This window comes from Schistocerca gregaria, chromosome 1 (genome assembly GCF_023897955.1).
Source record: "Schistocerca gregaria isolate iqSchGreg1 chromosome 1, iqSchGreg1.2, whole genome shotgun sequence".
NCBI lineage: Eukaryota > Metazoa > Arthropoda > Insecta > Orthoptera > Acrididae > Schistocerca > Schistocerca gregaria.
The window spans coordinates 281,550,669-281,574,329 of NC_064920.1; the positions used below are offsets into that span (position 1 = coordinate 281,550,669).

At 41.1% G+C, this 23,661-nt stretch overlaps 1 protein-coding gene across 2 annotated transcripts in view; it reads left to right on the top strand.

The window, feature by feature from the left end:
* The window catches only part of LOC126341133 (epidermal growth factor-like protein 8), a 773,192-nt gene that overhangs the window by 736,271 nt on the left and 13,260 nt on the right, over positions 1 to 23,661 (top strand). For both annotated transcript variants that reach the window (XM_050001752.1, XM_050001753.1), the window contains 4 exons: positions 5,074 to 5,196; positions 12,285 to 12,373; positions 19,345 to 19,467; positions 21,207 to 21,327. In XM_050001752.1, coding sequence (XP_049857709.1) covers positions 5,074 to 5,196; positions 12,285 to 12,373; positions 19,345 to 19,467; positions 21,207 to 21,327 — 456 coding nt within the window. The remainder of the gene's footprint in view (positions 1 to 5,073; positions 5,197 to 12,284; positions 12,374 to 19,344; positions 19,468 to 21,206; positions 21,328 to 23,661) is intronic.

A 23,661-nucleotide genomic window follows, 5' to 3' on the forward strand; every position in this document is an offset into this window, starting at 1 on the left:
TGAGCGCCACAAGCAGGACCGAGGCACACAGGGCCAACACCCGGCATCATGGTGTGGGGAGCGATCTCCTACACTGGCCGTACACCTCTGGTGATCGTCGAGGGGACACTGAATAGTGCACGGTACATCCAAACCGTCATCGAACCCATCGTTCTACCGTTCCTAGACCGGCAAGGGAACTTGCTGTTCCAACAGGACAATGCACGTCCGCATGTATCCCGTGCCACCCAACGTGCTCTAGAAGGTGTAAGTCAACTACCCTGGCCAGCAAGATCTCCGGATCTGTCCCCCATTGAGCATGTCTGGGACTGGATGAAGCGTCGTCTCACGCGGTCTGCACGTCCAGCACGAACGCTGGTCCAACTGAGGCGCCAGGTGGAAATGGCATGGCAAGCCGTTCCACAGGACTACATCCAGCATCTCTACGATCGTCTCCATGGGAGAATAGCAGCCTGCATTGCTGCGAAAGGTGGATATACACTGTACTAGTGCCGACATTGTGCATGCTCTGTTGCCTGTGTCTATGTGCCTGTGGTTCTGTCAGTGTGATCATGTGACGTATCTGACCCCAGGAATGTGTCAATAAAGTTTCCCCTTCCTGGGACAATGAATTCACTTTCATGCGACAGGCACGGAATCTCAATTGACATAATCTTTCAGTTGTAGAAACATGCCTATCTACTTTCGTTTAGGTCGCGAAATTCTTTCTTTGTGTTGCAATTTCTTTCCTACAGTGTATTTCTCAAAATGGAGTGTTAATAGTTCTGTTCACTAGCCCTGTTGACTGCAGACTAAAACATTCTCTGTTTAGGTCGGTACCGCATGCTGAATAATTATCTAATACAAATACTGACGCGAAAATGGAAAAGTACATGTACCTGGCAATAACATTTAGTGACATGGATTGAATAAACCGTAAGGAAGCTACGAACTTGGTATCAGGCGGAAAAGGGCAGTGTGAACCAATGAACTGAAAACTATCAAGTACTCTTGACGTACAACAAAACTGGCGAGAGAAATGAAAATAGAAAACGAATGTTTTCGGGATGAGCATGACGCAACCTCAACTTGCTGCCGAGTCGACATAATCTGACCGAGAGTGGCCAGTGCCCCTGCGGATGTAGGCAACCACCGATAAATACCTCAGAATGTCTTGCATAAACCTCAGGCGGTCAGTCGCTGATACGGAGGGAATAACAGACGCTAAACTGTCCCTTTTTTTTTTTTAGAGTTTTACAGTATACGCTGTACCAACGAATTAAAATAAATTGATACAACCCATCACGAATAGAACGTCGTAATTTCACCACGTTTTAACTCTCTTTCTTATGTTTGGACGTAACAGCAGTTGTTAAACATCAAGACAATTAATTCTGAAACTATACATGCTTGATACTTTCAAATGATTCGCTCACGTAGGTATCAAAGCAAACAATATTAAAACAAAATTACACATTACGTCAGGTTTCTTTACGGCACTAGAATGGCAGTTTACGATTGGTTTCTCAAAGACGAATATGACATTATAAAGCTGAATACATGTATTTATTTCAAGTAGCACCCCTTTCATCCAGACAGTAAGGTTCACGTTTTATTGCGCTGTATTCTATCCTACTGTTATCCACGAATATTCTTAAGTGGACGTCGCTGACTTTATTTTCCAGTCACACATGGGGAACAAACCGCTTCTTTCAGCTGCCTGGAGGCAGAAGCGCTGGAAGTGCTGAGATTCTTCGCAAAATCAATTTTTGACCAATGCTTTTTTTTCTTTGTTAACGATAGAAACCAGGTTGTACCTTTTTTAACGATAGTAAACAATTTATAAAATATTAATCCCGTTGAATTGGTTTTACTTACAGTCATAGTTGTAAATCACAATTTCTGCGATGATTTTGCCACTCGTAGAAAACATCGCTATCGCTCTCCTACAGAAATTAGGAAAAATTCGTAGAATGTTTACGTACATCACTTTCGCCTCACAGAAAATTTTATGGGAAACAGAGAGATACAGTCTTTTCGTCTCGCGGGGAAAGAATCTCATATTCAATAAATACACACATCAAAAAACGCTTTGCATCACCTCGATTCCAAGAACTACTGAAGACAGACGTTGACTGTGTATATTGTATCACAGACACAGTCCCTTTGACGGTTCAGAGATGTCACTAAACCCGCCCAAAGATGTAAACAACCATGTATGAGCAGCGCCTATTAGACGGAAGGGGTCCGACAATCAGTGCCAGTTTTTCCATCAGGAAGGAGGTACACGGCTCGTGTTGTCTGTAGTTCAACCATGCCTAGGTGATCAATACCGCGGTTCGATCGCGTCCGCGTTGTTACTTTGTGCCAGGAAGGGCTCTCAACAAGGAAAGTGTCCAGACGTCTCGCAGTGAATCAAAGCGATGTTTTTAGGACATGGAGGAGAGACAGGAAGTGTCGATGATATGTCTCGCTCAGACCGCTCAAGGGCTACTACGGCACTGACATTGTAAGACAATGTCAGCACTCTGTATGAGACGATCCGACTCGTAATTTGTCCTTTGTCCCAAAATCGTTATTTCGGATCCCTCCATAAATTTTCCGCAGTATTCTTCGTTCAAATAGTCTGAGCTGATGTTAAACAGTGGTTGTTAGTGATTCACATCCATTCATAACCACTGGCCTAATCATAACCTTATATATAGAAATTTTGAGCTGTCAGTTTACCATCCTAGATGTCATTAACTTCTTAAATATATGGCAAAACCTAGTACCACTTAAAATGCGGGCTTTTATTTCACTGAACATGGAATTTACTTTCCCCTAGGTATTCAAAATCCTCTACATGCTTAAAATGAAAACCTGCTGCTGGCCACTCATTCAAGTTACTGTCCCCTGTTCTATGGAGTTACATATACTTAAATTTTAATCCACTAATTTCGAGTCCTATAAGCTGTGCAGTTTGTTTCACTTCCACAGCTACTCTCTCCAATGACATCACAGTCTGTAGTCGATGTGATTTTAGTACGGCTGGGATTATACCCAGTACCTCAGCAAGGCAAAGGTTCGGTGCCAGCTGTGTTAAATTAACTGTCATAAATACGAGGGCTATCCACAAAGTACATTACGTTTTGGAATTAAAAATAAATAAAGTATTGGAATTTTTTATTATATACAGATGAAAGCCACACTTAATACTACTTTTCTACATAGTTTCCATTTAAATTAAGGCACTTATCGTAGCGATGGACGAGCTTGGAAATTCCTTCGTCGTAAAATTCGGCCGCCTGCGCCTTCAACCACGTGCTTACCTCTTCTTGAAGCTGTGCGTCGTCATCAAAACGCTGCATAGCCAACCACTTCTTCATTGCTGGAAATAAGTGGAAGTCGCTCGGTGCCAGGACGGGACTGTACGGCGGATGGGGAAACCACTCCCACTAAAAAGATTCGAGAACTTCACGAGTGGCATTTGCTGTGTGTGCCCGGGCGTTGTCGTGAATGAGCAAGATCTTTGAGCCCAACTTTCCCCTGTTTTTGTTTTGTATTGCTCTTCTGAGGTTGTGCAGAGTTTGGCAATACCTTTGAGAGTTTATTGTAGTGCCTCTTTTCCAGGAAATCCACAAAAATTAGACCTTTTCTGTCCCAAAAGATAGTCGCCATCACCTTCCTTGCCGACATTGTCTGCATGCATTTCTTGGGTTTTTGGGGGGAATTTGTGTGCCCCCACTGCATTGACTGCAATTTTGTCTCTCAGTTCACATGCTTAACCCATGTTTCGCCACCAGTAACGATGCGATCGAGTAATGAGTCGCCATCTTTCTCGTAAGCGTCCAAAAACGTTAACGCTGCAACCATTCGCTGATTTTTGTGAATCTCTGTCAAGATTTTTGGTATCCATCTTGCACAAAACTTGTGGTAACCAAGCTTTTCGGTAATGATTTCGTGCAAGTTCGGCAGTCATTATACTGGGTCTTCCACTTCGCTCTTCGCCGTGAACGTTAGTTCGGCCATTTTTAAACTTAATGACCCATTGACGCACTCCACCTTCAGTGATTATGTTGTCCCCATACACCTCACAAGGCTGCCGATAGATTTCTATCGGTGTACAGTTTTTTGCAATCACAAGCCATATTACAGCACGCAATTCACACTTCGCGGCATTTTCAATTAACGCTGACATTTCAAACTGTCACAGTAACTCAACGGAGTACAGCACGAACCTCTCGCTAGCACGGCAGGATGCCGACTGAGCGGCGGAATGCCATGACACCAAGATGGCCGCGCTAGCCCCGCCCCTAACGGACACAAACGAAAACGTAATGTACTTTGCGGATAGCCCTCGTAATTTCACCATCTGAATAACGAGGAAAATTTCTCTTCCAGTTGCCAACGGAGCAAATGAGACAGTGAAAGGAGTCGGCTTAGCACAACAAAAGATGGGTGTTCTTTGTCGCCTTCCTTCACTCTGCAGCTAATTCAGTTACGGCAAAGCAGATGCGAATTGTGGTTTCCATACTGTGAAAGGCTCGAGAGTCAGAGAGTCTTACCGATTTTTTGCCCCCTGCAATTATATCTCAAAATCCGCTTTATTGATAAGTATCGTCTCCTCTCTCTCTCTCTCTCTCTCTCTCTCTCTCTCTCTCTCTCTCTCTCTCTCTGTCCCTCTCTCTCTCTCTCTCTCTCTCTCTCTCTCTCTCTCTTAGTCTGTCTGTCTCACTGACTCCCCTCGCCGACCCTCTTCAGAGATTCATGTGCCATACCACGACATTTTGCACAACGTTCGCAATGTACTGTGCAATTCCAAAATATGTAATACTTTATTAAAGGCCTGCCATATTTCGAAAAAAATTCGTGATCTTTCACTAGTGGAAATGATTCGGCAGTGTGAGAAATGCAAAGTTCAACAGTAATTGAAAGTCCACATTTAAATACAGGTCTCCAATAATTGGCTATGTAATAAATTTAGATCTGAAGAAGGCAAGGGCATGCGGCATCTAATGGAATCATGCCTAGTACGGCACTGCATCGTTCGACCAACCTTGCTAAGGCACTCAGTTTTATACAGGGCGCTACCGCGGCTCCCGTGTGTTGCAGATGTGGACGAGTGCTCTTCGAACCCTTGTGACCAGCTGTGCACCAACAGCGTCGGGAGCTTCCAATGCGAGTGCCGCCCAGGTTTCACGCTGCTCGCCGATGGAAAGTCCTGCCGCAGCCAAGGTAACCACCAACACATCTCGCTTTCGAGTTGATCTCGAATACGAGAGAAACGTCCGCTACTTTCTCTCTTGTTTCACGACCCAGTAGTAGCGAAACTGTGGAAATAAGAATACTTTGACGAATCGCTGTCATCAAAACAGTCAAGGAATCAGACGGCATACAAGGAACAGTCAAATGAAAACGAGACAGGTGGGAAAAAGTAAGTAAACTGTTTATTATTCACAAGTAATCACCGCAACTGTCAATACATTTACCCCACTGAGATACAAGGTGGTCAATGTCTTCACGGAAAAACGCTTGGAGTTGCCTACGGAACCGTGAATGTACCCATGCGCACACCTCTTCATCCGAATTGTCTTTCTTCAGTGCTCCAAAAATATGCAAATCGCATGGGGACAGATCGAGACTGTGTGGAAGATGTGTAAAGGTTTCCCAGGGAAACTTCGGCATCGTAGTCGAAACGACCGTGGCAATATGTGGGCAGGCATTATACTGCAAAACAACGATGATGTCCTTCAATATTATTGGGCGTCGCTGCAGAAATTTCACTGTTAAGCCCTTACACAAACTCCATACAGTCTCGATCGCTACCCATCCGATTTCCATATTTTTGGAGCCCTGAAGAAAGACATTTGTGGCCGTCAATTTGCTTCGGACAAAGACGTGCATGGCTAGATATAATCATGATTCTGTAGGCAACCGCACACATTTTTCGATCCAGGCATTAACCGTCTTATCTCACAATGTATAAACAGTTATTGGGATTATTTTTGAAACAATAAACAATTTACTTACCTATTTCCATCTATATCGTTTTCATTTGACTTCCCATTACACCTTATGAAAAGTTGGGACTTTAATTTACTCTGGAGTAACAAATATTATTTATCATTTTTTTTATTCCGAAATACTATTAATTACTATACCCACTTTACGCAGTCGTAATAAATATTGTTTATTAAGCCCTATCAATTTCGAAGGGCTCAAAGCTTCGTCAGATACACGGAGTAACCATCCACATACTCTGACACCGCAAAATACATAAAGGTGGAGTCAAACTTTATGATGATCCAAGGTTATGTAATAATATAGTTTGCAGCTGTACATTATGTCAGCTGTCACCTCGTGTGTCTAATGATGAGGCCTTGAACTCTTCATTGGAAGGAAGATTCGGTTTAACGTCCCTTTGACATCGACGTCATTAGAGACGGAGCACAAGCTCGTATTGTGTCAAGGATGGAGAAGGAAATCGACCGTGCCTTTTGAAAGAAACCATCTTGGCATCTGCCTTGGGCGATTTAGGGAAATAACGGAAAATCTAAATTTGCGTGGCTTGAACACTTCAAAATCAATATCGGTTAATAAACAGCATTAAAAAGGAGCGCTCAGTTTCTTCCATCGAAATGGAAAGCATAGGATAATACTATTTTAACACTGATGTCGTCATGGAATATGGCATTACACTAGGTGATTAACAATTAAATGCAGTGCTAATAATGGAAAATGAAAAATCTATACCCTTACTGTTGTGAAGTAGAGAAGTCATATTTCCATAGGACACTGATAAATGGCATAAAGACTTTTCTATCGTATTCTGCGTAGGTAGAACACAGATTATGATCACTCGCTCTGGCTGTGATGCAGAGACTGATGGAACAAACAAGCACGTCCGAAATCTATGATGACAGAGTTCACGAAGTGAATGAGGGCTTGCCAGAAGCAAAATCTAAAGTGTACAGACAGTCTTCGTAAGAGTGCGTAAACAGTCCAAGGAGCATTCCGAACTGAAAACTATAAACACAAGCAAGGACAATCACTCTGATTAATGGTATGTATCGAACGCCTCAGCAAATAGCAAGAACTGCTGGACACGTGCGCGTATTATAGGCAATCTCGCGTCAGTGGATGCTTCCACATGATGTGCTGGCAGCTGCAGTAGTACCCTCTGTGGGAGCAAGCTGCAACCGTGGTATGAAGCCCAAATATCTCTGAGCCTTCCTCTATATCAACAATGGGGCTGGCGGGGAATCCGAATCACTGACAGATACGAGAAAGAAATCATTCAAGGTACGTTGCTGTGAAGCACTCAGTTGTTGTTGTCTCAGCGCTTCCATTCTGATTGTTTCCAGAATGAATTTTCATTATGCTGTGGAGTCTCCATTGATTTTGATACTTCCTGGCAGATTAAAACAGCGTGCTTGGCCGGGACTCGATGCTGAGACCTGTGACTTTAGCGAGCACTGCACGAGTGATCTATCAACTGAGCTATCCAAGCACGACTCACGTCGCCCGATCACAGCTTTACCTTCGTCAGCACCTCTCATCTACTTTCCAAATTTCACAGAGATACTGGTGGAACTAAATCTGCGAGGGCGAATCGAGAGTCATGCTTGGATACCTCAGTCAATTAGCGTAAAAAATAAGAAAAAAACCTCAATAGAGCACTTGCCCGCGAATGCTTAAGTTCCCATCTTGGAGTCCCGATCCAACACACAGTTTTTATCTGCCAGAAAGTTCCACAACTGTATTTGACTGACCCAATCTTTCATTCTGCAACAGAGAGCGTACTGTTTCGAAATTTCCTATCATATTAAAACTATGTTCTGGACTTCGACCTTACCTTCTAGGGGCAGTGCTCTTACTAGAGTGCTGCAACGGCGTGGCCTAACCGCGTGGACTGCACGCCCTGTGGGGTGCGATTGGGAGAGCGAACGCGCTTGGCGAACGATGACGGAAGTTGCCGAAAATTGCCGATGCTAATGACAGCCAAGTGAGCGCATGTATGCCGGCCACGCGGCTGGCCCAACCGTATGAGAGCTTGTTCGTATCCACGCGGATTTCATGCAACTGCTCTCACTTGCACATTGGTTGCGAGTTTGCAGTATGTACATGCGCTTGGCCTAGCACCAGATTTGGGCGAAAATTGTGCAAATGGAAAATAACGAATACAGATGTGTCCTCGGAGTCTTTCACGACGGCATACATGAAGAAAACGTTCTCGGTTTTCAAGCCGCGTCAATTCGAATAAAATCCTCGAGATTTCGATGGCCACCTCCGCCATCGTCGTCAGTTCACTGACTACCGGGGCTGCTGAGGTTTCTCGCTTAAATAGGTATGATGACGTCATCAGTAGCCAATCAGATAGACTCAATGTGGCGAGCGCGCGTAAGTCGACCCGGGCAGCTAGCGGAGCTATTGCCCATGGCAGCGCCGGTGACGTCAGGTGGCGCCAGGGACAGGCGCAACGTTTGAAACTGCTGCTCCTGCGTCGCTCATCTGTCTTTGCTTTCTTTCGATGTCCAACGCCCGCCCCCATGCCCTGCTGAGTGTATACCTCTGGTCTCTGTTGAAATTGTTGTTCTTTAAACGAATCTCGGCCGCTTCCTTTATAACGGAGTCCCAATATGTAGACGCTTGACCCAACACTTTTGTATTTTCGAAGTGTATTTTATGTCCTTTTTCTAGCCAATGTTCCGCTATGGCCGACTTGTCAAGATCCTTTTTTTTTTTTGTATGGCGCTTGTGCTCAATACAACGTTCCGCAACCGTGCGAATTGTTTGTCTGATATACATGCTGCCACATTCACAGGATACACCATACACGCCGGACACTCGAAGAGCAATGTCGTCTTTAACAGGGCGCAACATATCTCGTATCTTGTGGGCGGGCCGGAACACTGGTCTTAGCCCATTCTCTGCAACAGTCGTCCTAATTTGCAGCTAGTTGCTCCACAATATTGCAGGAATGCAGTCCGCTTCGCCTCTTCTACTGATTCACCAGATGTCTTTCGTCGGTGCCCTTGAAAGGGTTTGCGATGTCTCTTTTGCTGTATCCATTTTCCCCAAAAACACGTTTTAAGTTCCGCAATTCAGACTGTAGGTGGTCGTCGTTAGACATAATCTTGGCTCTATGAACCAACGTGTTCAGGACCGCTTTCTTGTGTACAGGGTGGTGGAAACTATTGGCGTTCGAGTACCTATCAGTATGTGTTCGTTTCCGGTACACTGAATGACCAAGCTGGCCTCCTGCCTTCCGCTGAACAACACATCCAAGAATGATAGCTTGCCGTGCGTCTCCATCTCGACAGTAAATTTAATGTTGGGATGGACACCATTCATGTGATCGACGAACTGCTGTAGTGTATCTTCACCATGAGGCCCTGTCAGGAAGGTGTCATCAACATTTCGTAGAAAGCAAGACGGCCGTAAAGTGGCAGTTTGCAGTGCCTGCTCCCCAAAGTGCTCCATGAAGAAATTTGCGAATGTTGGAGACAGTGGTGATCCCACGGCTGTGACGTCCGTCATCTCATAATATTCATCGCAGTACAAAAAGAACGTTGTCGTTCCATCTGGAATCGTTAAGTTGTTCCATCACGTCCTAACGACAACGTGGTTTTCAGAGGATAGATGTAAATTTACATATACATGTAGAATAGACTCAAGACCTGCCCTAACAGCTTACTTTCTGACAGTCTCTTTCACCTACTTTCCAACTTTTCTTGAAATTCTGATGAATTACGGTTTTCACGACCTCCTAATTTTGATGGTACTTTCTAGGGCGTGATAACAGTGGAGGGACTTGATTGCAATGCATCACATTTTTCTTTGGTGTGTTCCCACGTATCTGTATTTCTGGCTCCTTCTATTGAAGACAAAACAGCATCTACAGAATTTCGAGCAAGGTGGAAATTCAATGAAATTTTCTGAAGTAGTGCATTATGTTTTTACACTCTTTGAAATATTGCATTATGGTTTTCTACTCTTTGAAATACAAAAATTAGCATGTTGATATGAAACAGTTTCAAATTTTTGAAGACTTTTTAGAAATCCTTTAGCTTTTGCATCGGCATCACTTCTTTCATCTTGCCTATCGTTAAGAAATTGCAAAAGAACTTCATAATTATTATCTATGCACTACGGAGACACAACACCAAGTGATCTCCATCGTTACTACAGACATCACTGCACAACACGCATGCACCACCTCCTTAGGCAGAAAGGTCTTTAACCTTGACCTACTTCAGTGCCATGAAGATCTGAAATCAACTGTTTAAGATTTCCGAATTTTCCTAGCTTCCTGCGTGAACCACGATTAAATAAAATCAAATCTTTGAGAATTGACAGAATATCTCTTAATACTGGAATGCTATTAAATGAGTCCTGATCAGCTAAATTTAGGGAATGAGCGAAATAGTGAACGTAAATCGCCCTGGGTTCAGTTTCTTTGATCCGTGACTGTAATCCTCGCAGACAGCGGCTAGCGTTTGTTGCGCCATCAAAGCATTGCCAACAATTGTTAACAGACAATAATCTCCTTCAGAGATTTAAACAGGGTATTTGAATCAATAAATGGAAGCTCATAAAAACCATGGAACAACTCATGAACACGAAAATTTTGATCAACAATACGAAAACAGACACGTGCTCTCTGATATATCAGATGTCTCGTCCATCATTAATGTCTATAAATCATGTACTTTTCTTTGTTGAATCAAAATTCTCTGAAGAGATTTTCTTATCAATGTTGTAATTTTATTAATCATGTCATGATACATCTACCTGTAACTAGTTTGATTACGCCACAGTTTCACTTCGGATACATCCTCAGAAAGTAATTTCAGAAGATTGACAAAATTAGAAGACTCGTCAACATGATCACGTAAGGCTAATCTTTGGCAAACTAAAAACATCATTGAAGTAAAAATTTTCCTTAAACAAACAGCAGCCACCTGCATTTCTTTTGTTTTAGAATGGCTAACTGATGAAAGAATACTTACGCCTTTTTTCATACAATTATTTGTACTAACTGAACACACATGTACATTACTTTTTTTCATGAGATTTAAGTCGTTTTAGGATAACGGACTAGTTCTTAAAGCTGTACTTAATGAATGTATTATAGTAATCCTTCTTCGCAGTAACAGTTATTGGAGGCAATCTCTTGTTTTCACAACCCAAACCCTATGTTTTTTTAAAGTCCCCTGCGGCTGCCACTTTCAGTACCAGTATAATTTTTCATGGAATTTCAATGTCAGGCTGCTGAAGATGGATTACTTTTACTGCTAGACGCTGTGGATTCGATATCACCATCACAATTATCAGGCGAAGTCCTTTTGTATTTCACTATAAACTTATCTATTTTAAGGATTTTGTCACGCAAGATATGAAGACATTATAATTCTAGCACAGGTGCCACAGGTTAAAATGTTAAACAGAAGACACACTAACGTCTAGCTGTCTACACCGCAGTCTAACATAAGTTAGACTGTGATCTACACGTTCTGGGTTCTGACTATTAATGTCTCGTTGTTCGTTCAATTGTTGAAGTCTGGAAATTCAAAGTTACACTATATCCAACACGATTTCACAAGAAAAAATTTCTCGCTGGCTGTTGCGTTTCGTGATCGTTGCAGAGCTGCCAACTGCCAAGTAAGGCACAAAGAACTTCGCCGTTGTCATTGCTATGTCCATTTACTGAATGTTTTAGCCACGAACGATGAGCCACTCTTTACAGCAGGTATGTGGGCTATTGGTAAAGATTACTTTAAAAAAAAGTAGCTAATTAAATTCGTACTTAATAGTAAAAACGTTTTCATCGAATCGTTTCCAACCGGCTTCATCTCTGGCTATTTGATACAAATACAATAATTACAGGTTACCGCCTCCAGCTTACATTATTGACTGAACAAGCGGTATTCCCTTAACATTCAGACTTTTTTTTGGAAAGCGGTCACTTCACTTATATGTCAACGTGGATTTTAATTCCTACGAATTTTAAGATAACCGTTTGACAGCCATATATTGCAAAAGCCATGCAATGAGTGAGACAATGTTAATTACGGTCATGAAGCAAACCTTTATATTGCCGGGTGAGTACGATGAAAACATTTTTTTCTTCTTTTACATAACACTGACTTAAAGATAAAATAATACTACAGTTTTCAAAGAGGTATGCTATGCATGCCCACTAAAATTTTGGGTTTTTGCTTCAGCGACCGAACATAACTGTGCTCGGCGCCTATGATTAGATGTCCTTCGTGTGAAATGCTGGAATATACATAAGACTTGTACACATATGAACTTTCCAGGGAACATCACAGCAACAGAAGCGAGAGACCTGATGGACTTTGAATTTATTTCTGAGAGGCTGGAAGAAAGAGTAACAGCCATTGAAAAAGTAAGTGGAAGCATGAATTCAAAATAGATGTTATAGGAACCACACAGAGTATTTAATTTATATTCCTGTGTCACAGGTAGCAAAAAAAGAAAGAAACTGGTAAGTCGTGCAGCTATTTAGAATCTTCACTGACACTGTCAAAAATAAATGAAGTGTTGATTGATACTAAATCACCTATTAAATCAAATGAGTACCAAATGAATCCTTGTCTTCCATTAGAAATAGTATCATCTGGAACGTTCAATCACGTCATGAACCAGCTGTTCTTTGAATGCTGTAATTTTTGCAATCTACTCAAAAGTTACTACTGAAATGGGTAGTACGTAGCTTACACAAGTGCTGCTAACATCTGTAATTCACAATTTGAAGTGACAGACATCAATGTTGTAGTACTGTTATCCCAACAAGTTGCAAAGGTTGGTCTGTTCACGTAAATGGCAGTCCTGACATACCCCGCCAAAAAGAAAAAGTATACTATTTTAGAGGTTTACATTTTATGCAAGATTTATTGTTGCAACAATGCATATGAAGTACATGAAATGATTACATTGACAGATCAACAGTGCAAGCACTTCTGAAGTACAAGGTAGTGACCCATGCTGAACCATCCATTTTCTTTTTTTCTTGTTTTACGTAACACTGATGTACAGAAAAAATAATACTTTTTGTACATGTTGTAGCCTCCATGGGGTGGCAATGCAGATGCTTATTCTAGCATGCAGGTGGTTGTACAGATGGTGAATACTGTCCCAGGTTATGCCATTCCACACCTGCTCGACATGTTCACATAGTTCTGTAAGAGTTGTTAGTTGACGAGTCTCACAAGTCACTTCTTTTCCCATCATGTCCCACACTTTCTTGATTGGAGAGAGGTCTGGAAGTTGCTGCACATCTTGCAGAGTGCATTGAGTTTTACAGGCAGTTTGTGAGGAAGTATTATCCTGTTGGAACAACACATCACCTTCCTGTCCCAAGAAGGACAAAAGAACGGGTCTAACAACATTCTGCACATACTAAGTCTGGCTAGCGTCCCCTCCATAAATATCAAAGGGGAACAAGAGTTGTAGCTTATCATGTCCCAGACCATAATGCCTATAATGATTGCACCATGACTGCCAGTTGCAATTAAAAATTGCAACAGCATGGAAAAGATACAAAATTTTCATACTTTGACATTAACATTTCAGCACAAAGTAGGTAGGCAGCATGGAAAAGACACAAAATTGGCATAAAGGCTACTACATATTTTGATATGATTAACTTTTCAGCACAACTGCACAAAGTAGGTAAGAATAAGGTCATCTACATTCTGTATCTAAGTCGTTTCTCATTGAGAAAAATCATTTGAATGTTGTTTGTTTGTGAGGATCTCATGTTATGCCTTGCACAAGGAGGAGGAATTCTACAATAGGATTGTGGCTTATCAAGATTGTGGTGTTGTTGTTGATGCTTGTGTTGGTTAGGGTTCCACAACTGTCATGCAAATATGGAATCAATGGGTTGAGGGGCCCAGCTCAATTCCACGAGGGCTCTCAGTGGTCCCACAGAACTAGCATCATAGAGGACAGAGGTACTACCCTAAGTAACCAAAAGTATCATTGCAAAAATCAGAAAACTATGCTTACATCATAGTGTCCTCCATCACCTTCAAAGTTGTCACCTTAAGCATTTACACAATGATCCCAGTGTTGTTCCCATTTTTGGAAGCACTCCATGGAACCCACAAGGTGAAGGGTGTTCGGACCTGTTGCAATTCCACTTGGATGTCTTAAATCGAGTCAAAATGTCACCTATCTGTGAGCTTTTCTTGTTCAGGCATGAGTAGATGTTGCATGGGGCTAAGGTATGACTAATTGGGAGGGTGGGGAACTGTTGCTGTGTTGTTTCTGGCCAGAAATTTCATCACAGCAAGATGTGCTTCGGTGTGTTGTCATGGTACACTAACCAATCATTCTTTTTCCACAACTCTGGCCATTTGCTCCAAACATTTTCTCTCAGTCGCCTAGATACCTCAAGATCAAGAGGCCAACAACTGTTGTCTATGAGTGTATAAATTCCATCCTAAACCTGATGGACAAAAAACAGTTAACTATAGGAGTATTTATTGACTTGTCAAAAGCTTTTGACATGGTGGACCAAAAAATTCTGCTATCAAAGCTTGAAAGATATGGTATTTGAGGTCTGTCCAACAAGTGGATCAGTTCCTTCCTGACTAATCGTAAGCAGGCAGTGTGCATCAAGCACACAAATATTGAACTAAAAACTGTATCTAATCACTTGTCTGACTATAAACAAATTAAATGTGGTGTACCCCAAGGATCAGTAATGGGACCCCTTCTGTTTTTTCTGTACATAAATGATCTAAGTTTAAATGTTGATGCACACAAAACAATCATATTTGCAGATGACACCACAATTCTACTAAAAGGAGACGACGATGAACAGTTACAGCAGACAGTAAATGCGGTCACGAAACAACTTAGCAGTTGGGCACAGAGTAATCAGCTTCTAATAAACTGTAAGAAAACCATTGCTCTAAAATTCCACAATGTTCCTAACAAGGACATGTTTACCCCATCAGTCTCTATCAGTGACGAACCAGTTGGTAACAATACTGAAACCAAATTCTTAGGACTTTGGCTGCAGAGTAACATCAGATGGAATAAGCATATTGAATATCTCAATGCAGAACTGAGCAAAACATGTTACCTTCTTTGTTCATTAAAATCATGCTGTAGTGAGAAAACAGTATTGAATGCATATAATGCGTACTTTCATTCTCGTCTTAGGTATGGGGTCACCTTCTGGGGAAACTCTAAAACAGCTAATAGCACTTTTAAACTACAAAAAAGGGCCATTAGAATCTTGTTTGGGTGCAAGCCTAGAGACTCTTGTAAACCTCTAATTAAGAAATCTAGTATCCCTCCATTACCATGTGTATACATTATGGAAACCCTTTTGTTCTTTAAATTAAACGTAGTAGGTAAGGACTGGAGACTGCAAAAAAAACTGTGATATACATGATCACTTTACCAGACAAAACAGTAACTTACATACGACTCAAATCAGCACAGCGCTGTGCCAAAACGGTACTTTTCACGTGGGAGTTAAGCTTTATAACAAACTTCCTGAAAACATAAAAGCTATCACAGAGGTCAATACATTTGGAAAATCTCTAAAGTCATATTTACAGCATCGCTGCTTTTTCTCCATTGAAGAATACTTAAATTTATGAAATGTGTTATATAAATACTTACATGTAAAGTGTGTTATTGTAACCTTAAATATGTATGCCTTGAAATGACTTTCAGCCCGTATGTTTATAACTTGACTTGTCCAGTGCCTTATGCATAAGCTGCTATGTAGACAACAGGACCAATAAAAAATACAATACAATACACAGCAAAACTGCCCTTTGACAGTCTGACGATGTGCAACAAACTCCTTATGCACTATTTCCTGAATGTAGAAAAAATTGATCAGTATTAACTTTATGTTGCTACAAACTTTTTGAGATTTTTTCAGCCCTGGAAGAGATGGCATTTTCACTGTGACGACTGCTGCTTGTTCCAGGGTCATAACCATAGTGGTGAATACCACTTGTTATTACTCTGGGTAAGACTTTTGGACATTCTCATACTTTTTGTTGCACCTCAGAGCCCGTCTGAATCATGAGGTTTCGCTGATCGATGCTGAGAAGGTGTGGGACAAACATCTCATCTTCATTTCATAACCTAGAATTCATTTAAATGTAGGCCTGACAGCCCAAGTGAATTGTCTGCTATCGGTCTCTGTGAATCATGTCATGCACTGTGTAACGTTCCCTCTTTCTGTTTATTTAGGTTTGATTTGTTTGATTGTTATTCTTTATTTCTATTATTCGGAATCTTTTTTTTTTTTATTAAATTGAGCCTGAAACTTACGTAATAAATACTTCGCGTGAAGTACGATTTGCAGCATAAACAAAAATTAATTTCGGAAGTGTAATCCACTGAATATTAAAAGTAAAGCTTTTGAACAACGCGCGTGACTGACTAGATACATTCAGAGGGTACGTACATTCGCGTGCGAGTGGTTGCGGTCTGATGAGAAATTTTCATTGTGAAATAATTTCGTCGTAACACACTCGGAGATTGCGAACGTACATTCAGAGTAGAGGCACGTACGTTCTATCATTCCCCGTGGCCTGGGTAAAAGAATGGCAATTATTTAAATCTAAGAGTATTTCTTTTGCATCGGACTAGTATTTTTATAAGAAAAAGAAGATTGCAGGTTCTGAATGTCTCGGCAAAACGAATCGGAAGTAATTTTAGCGGCCACGAAAGGAAAGTAGAGAGCACAATCACGTACCTCTATTGTTGAGCAGCGCCGTTTTGAAGATCTTCGGTTCCATCTAAAACTCGCCTTCTCTGCTTAACATAAATACTCCATAGGCATGGGAATAGGGCTTGTTGTGCGATGAAAATAATATAAAACACATCTTGCGTCTTTTAACTCATTCATTTACCACATACACACACACACTAGTAATTAGACAGTACGACATCCCACCAGCCCATCAGAAAAAAAAGTAGTCGGTCATACAAGAAATAAAAAACGAAGGGCGAAATTGTTCCTATGTCTCTCAAAGATAAAAAGTTTACCAGATATTTCTCTGGTGTGTCACTGGAACAATTTTTCAGCACCTCTGCGATTAAATCACAATATTTTCAGTTCCTTTACAACTGTCACAATCGTTTCCAGTGTTGTGCATGTTGACTGTTGACTGGAACATTTGTCATCTTCCACAGATTCTCAGCCTCTCTTCACTCAGTGCACTCTCACCACATACCTCTGTGAGTGTGTGGTGGGTTTCAGCTGCAGTTTTCTTCAGCTTGAAACAGAATTTGATGCAAATCCATTGCTCCTTTGTGTTACCAATTTCACATTTCACAGAAACACTGAAACACTTCCTGACATGTACAACTACAACACACAACTGTATGCACCAAAGATGACGCAACATTGTGCAGCAGTAGCTAAGATGTGTACCTCGTGGCATCTAGCTGCAAAATGTAATACTGCTACTGGTTTGACCATTACAATGAAATTCTTGGATATTTTGGGAATCACCTCATATTGTTTGCTCCGCAATGTACGTCCATACAGCAATGTCATGTACCTTGAGTCAAGAATTGAGCTTTTTCGCAGCAAGCCAGTGTGATGATGTCTGAAGCACTATGAACTGTCAGCACAATGGCCACTGTTGCAGCTTACTTTGATGAGACAGCAGAGAGAGAGAGAGAGAGATACAAGCTGACTGTGGTGCACATAATGACAACATTGGACACCGGAGTGGCACTGTGTCATCTTTTCAGATAAGGCCCAGTTTGCCTACAGCCGCATCGTAATGAATGTATCCACGAGTGGAGGCTCCAAGGAGTGTGAGCGTTGTCTGTTTGCATTCATTGTCATCATTAAAGCCCAGCACCTGGTGTGATGATACAGGATGTCATTGGATATAGCATACCATCTCTTGTGGCTCACAAAGCCAGTAAAGGCATTACATTTCTGGCATGTTAAGGCTGGGAGCTATGCCTTATCTTTGAGGTCTCCATCTCAGTATCCTTCAACAAGATAATGCATGGCTGCATGTTGGCCATGGTGTCCTGACCTACCTTGGCTCAGTGGGTATTCGACTGTTTCCCAAGCCAGCATGTTCTCCAGATCTCTCAGCTACTGAAAACATTTGGTCATGAGTTGCTGAGTGATTAGCATGACACCACTTGTCAGCCATTACAACTGATGAATACTGGCACAGAGTTGACATAACATGGGGTGACATACCCATTTCTGCCACCCAAGCTCAGTTTTATTCATTGCCCAGCCGGGTTACACCCTCAATACTCTAAACCACCTTAAAAAAATTATCGTGTGTTCTTTCTACTATATTGGACATGCACAATAAGCAAAATTTCATTACTTCCTATCCTTCTGGTCATTGCAATTTTAATGACCAGCCATGTATAATGCAAACTAGATGTAGGTATGGAAATGAGTCACTTCTAGTTAACATTACAAAGTACGTTCCAAATGCTGTGTAAGATAATCATCCATTTTTGACACTTCATTACCTTGTTATTACATTCCATGTTGTACTGCACTTTGTGAGAGATAGTCATTGCACAACACTCCATCCATGGACATTCAAAATTATAAGTGTCTCCAAAAATAGATGACTCAATGATAAATTATTTATTTGCCAAAGTTTTGAAGTTTCTATGCTATGGATTATTATAATACCTTCATAATAATTACTAGTATTGAACTGAAGCTGCACTCCACCTGAACTGGCCTTGAAGGCCCAATGATACCGACCGGCCGCCATACCATCTTCAGTCCACAGACATCACTGGATGTGGATATGGAGGGGCATGTGGTTAGCACACCGCTCTCCCAGTTTACGAGACTGGAGCCACTATTTCTCGATCAAGTAGCTCCTCAGTTTGCCTCACAAGAGCTGAGTGCACCCCGCTTGCAAACAGCACTCGGCATACTGGATGGTCACCCATCCAAGTGCTAACCCAGCCCGACAGCACTTACCTTTGGTGATCTGACATTGCGGCTAGGCCATTGGCTATTATTAATATTATCAAAATTATTATCATTATTTCGATTTTGTTAACAATTATTGTCACATCATACTCATATAGCCAAAAACTGATTTTAAAATGCTACAAATGGCAATAGTGTGTGTAACTGAAATAAATTTTACTGATGAATATAAATATCAAGGTAAGATAGTTGCATTATGAAACATTATGTAATTAAACTTGTAAAATTGTTAATCACATTGAAAATTTGATGCATGTGATTTATATAGAATAAAATTTGGAATTTATTTTAGCCTTAAAAATCTTTTCTACAAGATTTTGAACTCTATTGAACAGCACTAATTATCAATAAAACGTTTGTATGTTATCTATTTGCAGAAAATGGCACTGCAGGAAATACAAACAGAACACATTTCTTATGTTTCACTCTCGGAAATGAACAACAAGATGGTTTCCATCATGGAAAGTGTTACAGAGTTGCAGAACCAGCTAGAAAGCATTGTAAGTTATGCTAAATTTCTTGGTTGGTCTAAACATACATTTAAGTCAAAGAAATCACTTTTACACCACTAAGTATGATGTTTATCTGTAAAGTAGGAGTATCTTTTTAAAAACTGTCATTCTTCTTAAATTTGGTATTTAAATTGTTCATTATACTTGCATCAACAACAAAATCTACAAATTCTCCTAGTTGAGCCCTCAAAGAGCGCTGATACACTAATTATAGCTTCTTTTTTTTTTTTCAACATGTAACCCTTCTTTATGTGTGGTTCTGTGTGGTATGGCGTAACAGCATTACTCTTTAGAGCAGCTTCTATATCCAAAGTGGTATTTCCTAAATCATTATTAATAAATATAAAAAGGGAATTACAATAATGGAAAAAAATTCCACCACCAAGAAGTAGCTGTGTGAGACAAACTAAAGTTAGTAAGTATGTTTCTATGTCTGAAAGATGACGTCTATTCAAATTTTGGGCCAGCCTCATAAGAGGGGTGCTTGTAGTGCCACTATGAGCATTCAAATTGGGTTTGCTTTAAATATGGTCATGAGCATTACTTATCTTTGAGATTGGACACAATGGAGTGATGTTAGTCAAGAATGCCTTTAAGGTGATGAAGACGCCATTGAGTTTGAACAAGGTTGTATAGTAGGCCTGCGAGAAGCTGGATGCTCCATCCACAATATTGCAGGAAGGCTTGAAACAGCGGAGTGAAAACCTCATTCTGGAAACATCCCCCAGGCTGTGGCTAAGCAATGTCTGTGTAATATCCTTTCTTTCAGGAGTGCTACTTCTGCAAGGTTCGCAGGAGAGATTCTGTGAAGTTTGGAAGGTAGGAGATGAGGTATTGGCGGAAGTAAAGCTGTGAGGATGGGGCATGAGTTGTGCTTGGTAGAGCACTTACCCGCAAAAGGCAAAGGTCCCGAGTTCGAGTCTCGGTCTGGCACACAGTTTTAATCTCCTTGGAAACTTGTTGCCTGGTCAGAAAAATATTGTTTCAAATTGAATTGAGCAGATGGACATGTACAGGTATGGAGACAATCTCATGAATCCGTGGACCTTAGGTGTCATCAGGGGACTCTTCAAGCAGGTGAAGGCTCTGTAATGGTGTGGGGTGTGTGCAGTTGGAGTGATATGGGACTCCTGCTATATCTAGATTTGACTTTGACAGGTGACAACTATGTAAGCATCCTGTCTGATCACCTGCATCCATTCATGTCCATTGTGCATTCCAACAGACTTGGGCAGTTCCAGCAAGGACAATGCGACACCCCACATGTCCAGAATTACTACATAGTTGCTCCAGGAACACTCTTCTGAGCTTAAACATTTCCACTGGCCACCAGACTCCCCAGACATGAACATTATTGAGCATATCTTGGATGCCTTGCAACATGCTGTTCAGAAGAGATCTCCACCCTGTCGTACTCTTACAGATTTATGGACAGCCCTGCAAGATTTGTAGTGTCAGTTCCCTCCAGCACTACTTCAGATATTAGTCGAGTCGATGCCATGTCGTGTTGTGGCACTTCTGCGTACTCGCAGGGGCCTTACACTATTATGACAGGTATACCAATTTCTTTGGCTCTTCAGTGTACAAATATGAAAGATTAACTTTTATATGAATTTTCTTGCTTGTTGACATTTCTGAATTTATAGTATCATACAGGCCATCAGGCATTTTATAATAAAGTATTAAGCCATAATTTTATGTTTACTTCTTCCTGTTATTTGCTACAGAAATTGGTGCAAAGTGAAGCAGGAAGACTTATGCGCACACTGCAGAACTACAGGACTGAAATTGAAAGGATAAATCCACTCTGTAGCCAAGTGTCAAATCTACAACATCGAATACAAACTTGTAAGTAATGTTTTGCAGATTTTGTGTGTGCTAGAATTTGTAACATATGATAAAGAGACAAACCAACTAAGAAAGACAACACACTAATAATAAATCACATGATATCTGTGGTCAAGAGCACTGATAATAGTCTTAAACATTAAAAAGTTGAAGAATTTCATGGATTTTAACTTATAAGAGAATGAAGAGGGAGAGCAAGGGTCAGAAGTGCAAGCAGAGCACTCACAAATCTCCATGAATAAATACACTAAGTTCAAAACACTTGAGAATGCTGCCTAACCCCCTCCCCTCCCCCAATTCCTACGGTCCCAGTTCATTTTCATGCTTCACCATATAGAAGAGATGCAGATAGGCATAACAAAAAGACTGTCAAACAAGTAAGCTTTCGGAATTAAACAACAGACATACACACACTCGAGCAAATGCAACTCAACACACACATGACCACAGTCTCTGGCTGCCGACGCCAGAGTGTGAGCAGCCACGTGTGGTGGGAGAAGCAATCTTGGTGGTGGGGGTAAGAAAGAGACTGGGGCTCATGTCTGTTTGAGTTGAATTTGTGTGTGTGGGGGGGGGGGGGGGGGGGGGAAGGTGTCTGATTCTAATGAAGGCATTTTTGGCTGGAAGCTTAGTTTGACAGTCCTACCTGCAACTCAGCATCTCCGCTATACAGTGACTAGAAGCTGTTCTTTTCATAATACTTTAATTATTCCATCCTGGATTTTCCATTGCTTGGTTCAGTTATGAATCCAATTACATCTTACAGAGTCGCATTACAGTACACACTGAATCATTTTAGGGTTATGTTATACACTAATTCATAAAGCTTCAAAATAATTGATTGAAGTAAACCATTTCTTTTATTATTTATACACTATTTTTCCTAGTGATCTGTTTGGTGCCATGCTATCTGTGGGCACCAAATGAAAGGTTGTATCATAAACAGCAAACAGTTAAACATATGTCTGAAGTAAATATATTAGTGGTTGTTACATAAAGATGAGAAGATCACTAAATAAAGAAAAATAGTAGCAAAACAAGGAAAAATATTTATGAAATGAGCAAAATTGTTGCCAAACAGAGAGAAAGAAGATTTTTCAACTATGAAGGTGGGCCAACATACAATACAAATAGGTTGTTAAACACTGGGAAAAGATCGCCAAACACAAAAATGGTGACGAAAAAGCTTTTGCCATTGTTTCCAGTGTTATACTAGGTAGTGGAACCACTGCTACACAGTCTATTGCCAAGAGGAGGTATCAAAAATCTCCTGACTCAGGCAGAGGTCTTACAAGATCAAGATGATGGACATGCTGCAGTCATCCCTTTGGTATTTGATGTTTGCCATGTGTGGGGTATGCATGGTGTCCTACTTTGCCTTGCTGACAGCTAATGCAAGCTCAAGTCCACAACATGCAGTCTGTTTTCATTTTTGACCAAGCAATACATTCCATTATTAATTTTGTAGCTGATTATATCTGAGTGAGACATGCCATGGAAATAATTGAAAACAATTTCCTGAAATGTTTGTGGGATGACCAGACATAGGAGATACCGCACTCTAAGTGAGCAGCAGCTCTGGAATCATCACCTGCTCTAATGTACATCCTGTAGCAGCATCTTGTAGTAATTCTTTTATTTGTGGGTCTTGCTGTTGCGTTGCAGCGAGCTCTTCTTAACTGATGCTAACTGTTACTGCATTTATATGTGAGAGAAAATCAGCCACGGTATTGTCTGTGTCCTTAAGACATCCATCATAACAGGTCCTGTTGTAAGCTGACCACTTCTGCTGCAATTCTGTGAGTTTTGGGGAGAAAATCCATAATGGTTGTTGCTGACCTGTGATAATTTGCTGTGGGACTACACCTATAGCAGTTCTGCGAGCATCTGTGGTAACTGGTAAGGTCACCGAAGACACAGGATGTGCCACTGTAATGGCTTGGTCTACACTGTCTTTCATTCAGTCAGGCACATGTTGCATTTTACTGGTCCATGATAGTGTTTGTTTGCCATGAGCATTTTTCCTGCCATTGTGTTAGTTAATGGCACTTGGTATTTCTACAGCTTGAGGTATGTGTAGACAGTAGAAACTGATCATACCACGGAAGTACCTAAATTCATGGAAGTTTCTTGGCCTAAGCATCCAATGAATAGTCTTTACATTGCTGTGTGGATCTAATCACATTCTTTGTCATGTAGTTGCCTAGAAAGATTACTTCTTGTTTATGGAAGTGACATTTTTCCTCAGTTACGACTACTCTCAATCATTCCAAGGATTTGCAAATTAGGTGAAGCTGCTCTACATGCTCTTGGGGGAATGTCGAAAATACTACA